The sequence below is a fragment of the Osmerus mordax genome, chromosome 11 (genome assembly GCF_038355195.1).
Source record: "Osmerus mordax isolate fOsmMor3 chromosome 11, fOsmMor3.pri, whole genome shotgun sequence".
Lineage (NCBI taxonomy): Eukaryota > Metazoa > Chordata > Actinopteri > Osmeriformes > Osmeridae > Osmerus > Osmerus mordax.
The window spans coordinates 9,113,014-9,125,131 of record NC_090060.1 but is presented as its reverse complement, the minus strand read 5'-3'; the positions used below and the strand labels follow the sequence as shown (position 1 = coordinate 9,125,131).

General features: G+C 42.2%; 2 protein-coding genes across 2 annotated transcripts; one reads left to right on the top strand and one right to left on the bottom strand.

The window, feature by feature from the left end:
- Positions 1–31: 31 nt before the first annotated feature.
- LOC136951820 (major histocompatibility complex class I-related gene protein-like) lies at positions 32–5,352 on the top strand. Its single transcript, XM_067246428.1, has 5 exons — positions 32–123; positions 2,258–2,515; positions 2,734–3,006; positions 3,200–3,478; positions 4,003–5,352. Exons 1-5 carry the CDS (start codon positions 78–80, stop codon positions 4,131–4,133), a joined length of 987 nt encoding a protein of 328 aa, XP_067102529.1. The 5' UTR covers positions 32–77; the 3' UTR covers positions 4,134–5,352.
- A 22-nt stretch (positions 5,353–5,374) lies between these two features.
- Positions 5,375–11,892, bottom strand: vwa7 (von Willebrand factor A domain containing 7). Its single transcript, XM_067246429.1, has 16 exons — positions 11,653–11,892; positions 11,206–11,439; positions 10,720–10,816; positions 10,073–10,195; positions 9,701–9,896; positions 9,313–9,482; positions 8,975–9,087; positions 8,624–8,740; positions 8,257–8,448; positions 7,894–8,026; positions 7,649–7,801; positions 7,359–7,451; positions 6,964–7,235; positions 6,610–6,746; positions 6,324–6,483; positions 5,375–5,930 (listed from the first exon to the last, which is right to left on the bottom strand). The coding sequence occupies exons 1-16, from the start codon at positions 11,890–11,892 to the stop codon at positions 5,388–5,390; spliced, it is 2,973 nt and encodes a 990-aa protein (XP_067102530.1). The 3' UTR covers positions 5,375–5,387.
- Positions 11,893–12,118: the final 226 nt, after the last annotated feature.

Here is a 12,118-nt window from a genome sequence, read left to right as displayed (position 1 = left end):
ATGTAGAAACACAGTTTCATTTTCACTTTCATGTCCACTTAGTCAGGTTCTTGTTCGCTACAAATTGTACAGCAAAGATGATACACTTCTTTTTTATCGTTTTTATTACTTTTTCGAACGCAGGTGAGTTAATGGATTCAAAAATACAGTCAAAATGGTTTAGATTACACGTTTGTGTTTACCTGACGTTAAAGCTAAAGGCAGGCTAGTAGGTCTTTAAGGTGGGTTACGCCCAGCTAGCACACTGGCGATAAAGTAGATTCCCAGAGGCAACCTTATGCCGAAGTCAATTGATGTCACATTATTATTGGGTGTGCTCAAGCCTTCGGCGAGAGCACAACTTTTGTTCTCTCACATATATATTATTATTTTTATTTCTTTTTGCCCCCCTAAAACTCAGTCAATATTTGGCCTACATAGACAACGTAGGTGTCAAAAGTTTCGCCTTGGTAGCGATTGAGTTGCTTCTATTGGAATTTACGTTCCGTTGCATGGTTTAAGCTTAAGTTAAGTTTTTGTGGCGAAAAGTGAAGCTAACGGTGGCTAATTTGCTAGCCACAGTCACTGACGTTACTAACGTCACTGCGTCACTAACGTCACGAAAACACGCGTGACTACCTTTGCCAGAACATTCGTTTAGCATCTGTTAACTTGGGGGATAGCTAGGCTAACTATAGCTTTACTGCAAGGCAGCTGCAGAAACGCCACAAGAAAAGAGGCCAGGGTGATAACTATTTACTCATTTTACTTTATGATATGACACACAATTGTGATGTGTAATGTACAATATAAGCTGATATTATTAAGGAAGTACATCTACTTTCGGAAACAGTAGTCTACTATTTCACTGAAGTATTAGCATCATGACATTAACCTGTGTTGCCCGGGCAACACATACTACAGTGGTCTATGATGTAGCGTTATCTGTTTTCAATCGTTAAAATAAACATTCCTCACATATACATTTTCGTTGTAGGATTTATTCTGACATTAGAAAACGATTTGTTGGTGAAATTACCATTACCTGTGGTTTCAAACCAGTGTAGCTCACTGCAACGCTGTAGCTTACGCGAGACACACTACTGTACAAAAACATCTACACTAAACAGCTGTTTAGGAAGTCAAACGGCGACAGAACATGTTCGGTACTCCCCTTACTTAAATCAAAAGTCTATCTAACTACTAACCTGAACTTCATTGCCACAGCCTAAACGTTGTCAATCTGTTCATGAAAATAATTAATTTCAGCTTAAACCGTACAACGGAACGTTAAATCCAATTCAACCAACGCAATCGCTACCAAGACGAACACAGTAGTAGTATAGTACTGTACCGTAGTAGTACAATTTACCGGGGCAGCTTCTCCACACAGGGCTATATCGCATTTTGCGTTGTTACTGACAATGATCGCTACCACTGAGCTTTTTATGAATGAGCGATTTTCCACTAAATAAATGTCAAGCTTATTTACGTTTTGGGGGGCATATTTTCAGTTAGCAGATGGTACTGTTTGAATCGCGATTCCATCTTCTACTGCCGGGTAACGTCATAGAATAATCTTCAAAGGGGGTTCTTTATTAATGAATGAATGCAATGAGTAGGCTAAATGCCTGAAAATATCATGAGAAGGGAAAAACTTAAAATGACGTTTAAGTCATAGAGATTAGGTCCATTTTTACACCGGTCTGCCCAATTTATTCGTTTTGTTTCAACGATGAGGCTGCCTCTTGCAGGGGAAATGAGAAGACATCTATTTCATTCTACACTTCACTCGTATTTTCAGTTGTAAATGAGCAGCAAAAAAAAAAATGCTTTTAAATCTATGTCATCTTTATAAATAATAAGTATGCATTTTTATATAAAATATACAGAAATATCAGTTGTAAAAATGTCATTCAAAAACGGACCCCTGTGCAACCGACGCAAGCAAGCACACCCTACAATTTCCCCAGAAATTGTACCCTCTCTAGTTTAATGTATATCGGTCAATACATTTCAAAGCACAATCAATCCTGCCCTTCTAGTGTGACTAAACTTTATGTATAACATGCCTTTCAAAACAAAGGTTAGAAGGTGCTGTACAATGAAACACACACAATAAAAAAAAAATATATATATATATTTTATGTAACTTAATATATGTATACATAAATACATATAATGTGAAATGGTAAAAGCTGTTTCGTTATTGTTGAGAGATATACTATGTTGATTCCTAATTGTCCATAAATAAACAAATGTTCAATTTCATTCACAGAACCTCATTCTGTTCATCGCCATTGTATTGCCTCCCAGGGAGTTTCATATCACAAACACATCCAGTTTGTAATGTTGGATGATCACATAATTTATTACTACAACAGTTCCTCTGACCTTGGTACCCCAATGCCAGAATGGCTGAACCATTCTGAAGGCAGTGAGTTCTGGAAGAAACTTACTCGGAACCTGAAATACAATCGACATGTAATGGAAAAAGCAGTCCAGCTAACAAGTGAACGTTTCAACCATTCACATGGTAAGGCAAACAATTTGTACCAAATAGCCTACATTTCCGAAATACTGATATTTTTCAGTGTTTGAATTGAGAGTTCATCTGAATTAATTGCAATATAACAAGCATTCCTTCTTGATAATATGTAAATCTGTGGCAACATAAAATTATTATTGTTATTACTATTATCCTAAATTTACTGATGAATTTGTTGGTACTCATGGTCATTTTCCTTGCCATAGATCATTTGTATCAAGCTCAGGGTCACTGTGGTTGGAATTCAGACGGAACCAGGGTGGCACTCATGAGCCACGCTTATGATGGCAAAGATTTTATCAGTTTTGATGTGCAGACTAAACAATGGACAGCTGTAGTTCCTGAAGCTCGCTTTTACAAAACATCAAGGGAGCAAAATTCTGAAGATCTTGATCGAATTACCAACCATTACGAATCTGAATGCATCCTTTGGCTCAAGAAACTGTTACAGTTCGGTTCTAAATTGCTGAAATCAAAAGGTAAATATGCATGGTATTGAAGGAGTCATTGGCACATTTTGGTTAACCTCAGGGAGGTGTTAACCTGATTAGTAGACTTTAGCTTTCAAATCAAACCAATTTCTGAAACTATCATTTATTTATAACCTAACCTATTATTTGATGTCAGTACTTAGTGTACAGTATGTGATGACCAGTTCCAATCTCTTCCCAGCTCCTGATGTCAGCCTGTTTGAAAGATCTAGCAGCTCTGAAGTGGAGGTCACATGTCATGTGACAGGGTTCTACCCCAGGGAGGTGCAGGTGGAGTGGCTGGATGAGGAGGGGCACCCCCTGGTGCAGGGGGTGAGGAGAGGAGAGGTGTTGCCCAATGAAGACGCTACCTACCAACTGAGGACCAGTCTGGCTGTCCCACTGGGATCCAAGCACTCCCTGAGCTACAGCTGTCTGGTGGTCCACAGCAGTGTCCAGGGGAACATCACCAGGATCTGGGGTGAGTCCTTTGCTATTTACAATAACATTTTATATAGACATTAAAATCTAACTTTAACTGAATATAAACTTATTGAGGTAACTTTGGAAATGTCCTTATTTGTATTTTAGATTCTCTTGAAGCACTGTACAAGATTTTACACTTAAGCAAATTTGATTTACTTTAGTATGTAATATTGTAGTTCAGATGTCATTGCTTTACTGTAAATGAGATGTTGTTTGTGTTGCATGGTAAGGGTAACAGATCTTTCCTCGACTAACCACCAAAATACTGTTAGAACTGTGCACTTCTGATCCTTATTTTATCATGAACTCTTCTTTAAATAGTACACTATTTGTCTGTCACTTTGGATTTAAATGTTTGCTAAATGTCAATGTAATATGAATGATGGACTTTTGTTTATTGTCAAAATAAGTAATATTGATTATGTTACATTTTATATCCATCATTGACATTTTAGTCATAATAATTTTTTTATTATGCCATATCCAGTTAGTTATTTCCTTTTATTCATTTCTCAATAGAACCCAAGCACTCAAGAATTTGGAATACTTGGAGCATCTCGATCTCCATCTGTTTGCTGCTCTGTTCTGGGTTGGTGGCTGTAGGCGTCATTTTTGTACGGAATGGGCATTGTTTACTTGTCCGTAATTAACTGAGGAGTGATCTTAACCAATTTAACTGTTACTTGTTGTTTGCTTATACTAAATAAGTCAATTGCATTCAGTTTCAACTAACAAATATCAATGAGACAAGGGTCTGTAGAAAGGTTTTCTGTTTTGACATGCGTATGATGTCAAATTATGTTTATTTGTTTACAATGTGGCTGGGTGGAGGGACTGCAGGGATTTTGTAGTATATTTTTGATAATGAGTGCTTGTACTGTATTTATGGTGACGTTTTCAGAATACCACCTATATATCCAACACTGAGGTCATTAATGTAACATAGACACACATTTTATGTGTGTTATGTTATTTACATCTTAGACGAACAATCCAATTATAGCCTACATAAATTATGTAGGACCAGGCTACAATAGGATTGTTTGTCTGAGACAATTGCTTACACATTAAATGTGTTTAAAGACTGTATGGCATGCTTCTCAATCCACAAAACAATTAAAACCAAACATTTACAACCATAGGCCTACAGACCTTAGTCCTCCATTTACCAGGGGCCTACTACGAAGCAAGATTTGGGGTTAGCAAGGTGACTTCAGGTTTAACCCTGTGTTTTCAGTGTCACAACAACGTTAGTTCCCTTCTTACCAGGGTAGATCTCCATGGTAACTTTTGCAACACACCTAACCTTCTCCGGAGCAGGTTATGTTCCAGATTACAGATCATCACGTATGAAAGCACCGCCTACTGACCAATCTCTTGGAAAAATTAATCATTGTTTCTAGAAGGTACCGTGTAGATGGGTTAAAGGCCAGGGTAGGTAATGTTGAGAAGCACATATTTGCTGAAATAAACTTTTCATCCTGATAGCAATCAACAAATCTAAAGGTTTGACAGTAAAATTAAATAAATCTGGTATCTGTGAGCGTTGCAGGACTGTAATAAACACAACCAATCATTAAGGTTGGACCAGCACTTGATTACCACTGTGGAACCACTTAGGTTGATTGCGGTTGTTAGTCTTAGTGAAGCCAGCTAATTAAAAGACGGTATGTTAAACTTGATTCCTAGAACAGGCGCCAGCTATGAAATATAATAAATTCTGATGAAGAGATAGGATTTCTTTTTCTTCTTCAAGTGGACTGAAGTCATAGGCTTTGCATGATCCCGTCAGTATGCAAATCTTACTTATGGGAGTATCCTGAGAATCCTACTGGAGTTGCTGTTGGCCTGTTCCATGTACAGTCCATATCTGTACAGCTGAATTGCTCATGCTCCATGTAGAACTACAAAATAATCGTGAAAAGAGTACTCAAAAGCAACAAAACATTGCCTGTTGTTGTGTTTCCACTTCCGTTTGTTTCCTTGCTTCTCTCGTCAAACCCCCTCTGCAGGCTGGAGGTCAGATGGCAGCGTCTCATATTTCCGGCCCAGTCCCACACCAGAAGCTCAGCCTGTGGGGAGCAGCAGCTGGAGCTGTATGTCACCCACAAGGGCAGGTGGCCTGACCTTCCGACCCACTCTGACACGTTCATGGCCGGGTCACCTTGTTCCAACTTGGGCCTTCCCTGTTTTTGACCTCCCTGCTCCCCAGTCTCCTGATCCTTGCTGAGACTGGGCTGGTCCTCCTCAGACCCATCTCCCAGAGCTGCGGGGCCATGCAGCAGGGTGAGGGTGCCCTGGCCCAGGCTGAGCTGGAGAGAAGAAAGGCCTGAGCGCCCTTTGTCTGTGACAGCAAGACTAACACTCCAGCTAGAGCCTGTACACTGAGATGGACATGTTTGCTTCACAGGTGTAGGGGAGCAGGATGGGGGGGACGTGTCCAAGTCCTGTGGAGTAAGAGAGCCAGGAAGTGATGTCAGTAGCAAAGGCAGGAACTACAAAATGTGTCAAATTAATGATGAATATGGACATTCTCTTTTAACTATGGTAAAATAATAATTACATTACATTTAGTCATTTAGCAGACGCTCTTATCCAGAGCGACTTACAGTAAGTACGGGGACATTCTCCCCGAGGCAAGTAGGGTGAAGTGCCTTGCCTAAGGACACAACGTCAGTTGGCATGACCGGGAATCGAACTGGCAACCTTCGGATTACTAGCCCGCTTCCCTAACCGCTCAGCCACCTGACTCCCATTAATAATAGATATAATATCTCTGCTAGCATCAACCAGGCTTTGCATGAAAGTTTTGTATCTTGCATTCTGTTTTTAAGTCTCACCAGGGGGACAACAATCATGTGGAGAACTGCATAGTTGGAGTCTGCAGAGTCCAAAGCTTCCACTGTAAGGGTCAGTGTGACTGCCGCTCCTGCCTCTGCTTCTCCTGGAATGTGGATGTTCACTTTGTCTCTAATAGACCCCATTTCTCCCACTGGGAACCTAACACATAAAAAGATTAATATTTAGCAATGGACATAGTGCTATATATACACGTGTGTATATATATATATATATAAATCAATCCATAGTAGTTATAGGTAGACTTTTTTGTGTGACCCCACTCACAACTGAGGTCCTCTCTGGGAGAGGTATCCATGGTCGTCGTCCGCAGTCAGAGAAAATAGGCGGGCGGGCCCATGGTTCAGGACATTAAAATCTACTGACGTGGTGTGACCAGGGACCAGGCGTGGGGCTGACAGCACCTAAGAGAGTGTTGGACATACTTTATTAATTCACTATATTGACACCTGTTAACTTTGCTTTGTGTGCCATGAACTGTACAAAGCAGCTGTGCTTGCCAGTCATGCTTAATGATTACAACTTATCAGTAACATTGCTGTATTTGAACTGTTTGTACAGTGTTTGTATATGTATCTCTTAGCCTGTCTCTTAGATTCCGTCTGTACTGTCTTCAATTACCTGTATCTGAACATGAGTTGGCTGTATCATCTCTGTAGAGATCCTCTGTAGTTCGTTCCCATTCCCGTCTCTACCTGACAGTCTTACACAGAAGGGCTCTCTGGGAACTGAGTCCATTCTGCCTACAAGCTCCTCCGCAAATGCAGAGGAGGAGTTAAGTGAGATTGATTGCAGGCTCTCCCCATTGGCTCCAAGAAGAGTCACGTGACTGAAAAACACCTCCTCATTGGGCAAAATGCCGGTTACAACCAGGACTAGAAACATTGGAACACCTGAAAAAAGGTAACAAGATATTAGGAGTGGCCTGACTGCCGTTGTCTCATGGAAGATGCCTTTATGTAAATGTAACAAATATTACATTGTGGTTGATAACAGTAACAGCCACTCCTTCTTACCTGCAACTGGATTCCCCTCTACCCTGGCCAGGCCTGGATGTGTTTCATTGGCTTCCACAGCAAAGTAATACAGAAAGTCTACACTGCTGTCACCTATGGGTATACAATTACAGACCAATGATGAATTTCAATGAGTGGTAGTCGTGTGGTCTACAAGCAGGATCAAATGAGGCTGTAGTGAATGCAAAGCTTCAGTTCAGCAACTCTACAAGTTGTATCTAGCCCAGCATCTACAGTCTTTCCGTCGGTCTTTCATTGAGTCAGTGATTACTGTGTAACAATTGTGATACCTATGGCTGTGAAAGTGGTGTGTCCCTCTGCCCTGTAGGTCATCTGCCACTGGCCTGGCTCCACAGGGGACAGCAAACTGATCCGATAAAGACCCCTGGACTGCTGCAGCTCTGCCAAGGGACTCTGCTGTTGTAACAGAGACTGGCTACGGCCTTGGGGAGGGACAAAGAGAGGGAGAGAGGTTGTGTGTGTGTTTGTATGTTTTTGAATGAGTTCTGTGAGTTTATGCTGTGTTATATTGCACCTGTTGGACTGGTCAGGGTATATTCGGTGAGGTCTCCAGTGATATGCAGGGTCACACTCTTCACTGCACTGTCCACTCTGAAGGAGTGGATGGACACAGAAGCACTGTCACTCTCTGCATGTACCAGAGTGACCTGCAGAGGGAGACAAGCTTTGTATTACGGTACAATAATAACAATTCTACAAACATGTTTAACTAATACCTTTAGTCCAGTGACATACTATGTTTCTTTATGTATCCGAACATAAATAATGTTCCGAAAGTGTAGAGTCTACAAGTGACATAGTATGTTTCTGTATGTATCTGAACATCAGTGAGATTCAGAAAGTGCTTCTGGGACAGTCAGCCAACTTGGAGCAGTACCTTGTCAGCAGAGGTTTTGTCCTCTACTATGGTAGAGACTCTGTAGATGTCTGAGTTGGAGGTGAAGATAGTGAGGCCTCCGGACACAGACGACAGGGAGGTGTAGAGGGAGAAGCGGTTTGGGGAGAGAGTCTCTCTCCTCCCTCGGCTCACCATCTCCAGACTGGGGTCTTCGGTGAGGAGGAAGGTCACCTGGGTTGGAGAACAGGAAGACAGTCACAAGCTATAACGAGGAGTGTCCAGAAAGGGTTCTTGCTATACATCAGCACTGCATCTTGAGGAATAAAACACAATAACATATTGGAGTGTCATGACTGAAGAATGACTGCATGTATCAAGTCTAATACTTTGAATCAAGGAGTCTTACCTTACATTGTTTCTCTAGTGTGAGGGCCTTCACTGCACTGTACAGATGGGCATCTTTAGGGGAGGCATCAGTGAAAACAAATATCTCGGATAGGGCAGGGCTATGAGTGAGGGCCAGCTGATACAGGAAAAACAAAAAACATAATAAAAATCAAGATAATGTATACATGTATAAAATAACAGAATATATCATATGATGTATAGTATAACACATATAATCACTGTGTATCGAAACACTGTACTGTACTAGAATATTTCTGTTGAATGCCATGAAGATTGAAACGCAATGCTTACATGCCACTCCATGTACATTTTTGTGCATTGCTTAAACGAGGCTGTGAATCATCCATACCTGGATGGCAGTGAGGCACATCTCTGGTTCGTCTCCTCCTCCCAGAGCCATCAGATCCTCCATGTAGAGCATAAACTGGTCTGGGTCCTCTGTCTCTAACACTGGTCCAACATCTGCAACAGCAGACCAACACACTCACCATCTTCCCGCACGCACACACATGCTTCAACACTGTACAAACAATCGTGTTGTTTGGCTATAGTGTGTTGAATAAGAATATAACATCACAACAGGGACAAATCCTAGCCTTCTTATGAAGGCTATGTGGTTAAGACACTCCTCATTAAGAAACAATGGTGACAAAAACTAAGACAACCGAGGGTTTCAGCCATGCCCACCTGGGTCATGGAAGGGCACCAGCAGGAAGGTGCCACGCTGCTCAAGGCTGTCGGCACGAGCCTGGATGATGGAGAGGGCACGCCGGCGGGCAGCGGAGATCTCCTCAAACATACTGCCTGTCGTATCCATGACGAACACCAATGCTGGTGGCTGCTTCACACTGAAGAGCCTGCCCACAGGAATGTCACAAACTCCATGTTGAGCCTGCTTGTTTGACCTAATCTATACAGATGTGACATAAGAGCTACATAGAGCCTGAGAACAATGTACTATTCTATTCAATTTCCTCTCTAAGAGATAAAATGACACCAACAACTGCATATTCTTGCTGCTATATTTAAACTTTTTTTCACTAAAGCTGTTACAGTTGGTTACTATTCACTCTACCGGAGGAAGCTTGAGGGGCCAGCATTGTCTCGAAGGTCTCTCAACACATTGATGGTTGCCGTGGTTGCGAGTCTGGCTGCCTGGGCATGGAGGTAGTGGTGTGGGGAGAAGAGGGGAGAGGTACTGTCCTTGTTGATGCCCCCCTTAGCGCCCTGATGGCGACTGCTGTCCAGGATCCCACCATGACTGCACTTTCCTGAACAACACAGAGTTTGTATGGGATATTCAAAGATATTGTGGTCAATGTAATAAGCAACATTTGAACTTATGCATGGGGCATGCATGTGAATCCAGTTCATTTAAGTTAAAGGAACAGACTAGGCCCTTATCAGTCTTACTTAGTGTAACCTTGGAAAAAAAATTGACATTTACCTTGAGGTTTGGGAGGATCACTGCTGAAGTAGCCAGTAGTGAGCATCAGGGGGTGCTGCTGAGCCTGTAGGAGGTTGTCTCTGCAGGTGGCACTGAAACACTCCATACAGGTAGGAGTGTCCTCTGAGGAAACAAAAAATGAGACCAGTGTGCATCTGTGATTGTTAATGAATGGGACCTGATGATTGTGGCATATCTGATTATACTATCTTATCACACTAACAATTTATCAAAGAAATTTAGTTTTGAAAAAACTAGGCAGGTGTGCTGAGACGTGTCAGTGTGTATCAGGATGTGGTGTGTATCAGGATGTGGTGGGTATCAGGATGTGGTGTGTATCAGGATGTGGTGGGTATCAGGATGTGGTGTGTATCAGGATGTGGTGGGTATCAGGATGTGGTGTGTATCAGGATGTGGTGGGTATCAGGATGTGGTGGGTATCAGGATGTGGTGTGTATCAGGATGTGGTGGGTATCAGGATGTGGTGTGTATCAGGATGTGGTGTGTATCAGGATGTGGTGTGTATCAGGATGTGGTGTGTATCAGGATGTGGTGGGTATCAGAATGTGGTGGGTATCAGGATGTGGTGTGTATCAGGATGTGGTGGGTATCAGGATGTGGTGGGTATCAGCAGAGTTCGAATAGACCTGTGGCTACAGGAAGGGCAGGCTCGTCTGGGTTGAGAAGGTGGAGGTAGACAGAACGCTGGCCCATCTCCACCCAGTTGCTGTGACTGTAGAAGTCCTGCGCCACCGAAACAAAATCACAATTGTCATGATGATGGAGTCAAAATCTCGTTGAGCACTCCTACGCAGTGAACTAAAAAGTGGTGTCAGCTGGTGCAAATTGGGCTAATGCCTTATAGATTTCTCCCCCCCAAAATTACAGTATTTATTTATGCAAGCTTCAAACATAAGGGAATAGTTTTGGTTGTTTGGCCAATATTTAAACCCCTACACAAGCTGTAATATGTGTCCATTGGGCAAAACAGTTAGCTTCACTGATGGTCAGAATGAAAAATCTGAGAACAAGTACCAACCATCAACAAGAGGCCGTTATGGTGTCTCAATGGTCAAATAAACCTGTCCCTTTTTTTTTTTTAAGACTCATCCATGAATTTATAAATGGGTCACCTGCAGAGAGTGGAAGAGCTGGCCCAGACTGTGACGGGCCCCCTGGTAATCTTTAGCCTGCACAGATAATACAGTCTGGGACTGAAGCAACTGCAGCATCTGTATGGCGTCCTCAATACGCTCAGAGTCGAAGTGGTACACCGGATTGGAGCGAGTGGAGCTCAGGAAGTCCATGGCTGCATTTGACTTGACCACCTCCCCCACAGCTCGCCAGAACCCCCGACCCAGGTCAGACTAGGACGAGGAAAAGTGAGCATCATCATCAACTATTCCATGATTACCTATGGGCCTATGCATTGTGTGTGCGTTTTATGCATGTCCATGTTTAACAGTTAGTATTATTTAGCAAATTTGTCAGCTTACGTGATACGTGTGAACAACGAAGACTGGATCTAAGGATAGTGTGTGCATGCGTGTGTGTGTGTGTGTGTGTTTGAGTAAGCACACCTTCATTTGGTTCTGTGTATGGGCATGCTTATGTGTGTTGATGCTGCTCAACGTCTCTAGGGTGATGTTGAGGATGGCCTGCTCAGTCATCTCCTGATGTGTGTTGGACTTCCAGGAAAGGGTTAACACACGGGACCAGAAGTTTGGGAGGAAAGACTCGCAGAATGGTAGAGCCAGCAGGTACACCAGAATGTGCACCCTAATCAACTTCAATCCACTTTCCCCACAGTTTTGTGACATAATTTCCTGCACACAAGTTGACTGGTTGGAAACCACCCCACCTGCAATGTGAAAGGAGTGGTTCAAACTGATTTGAGCTTTGTTATATACAATATAAACATCACCTACATTATATTGGGTGTCAATGGCTGGGAAAATACATATTTAGCATTAGTTTGTTGTGTTTTCTCTTTACCACTAGGGTAAATAAGGCTTGAAAATCTAGACTATATTGGTGACAATAACT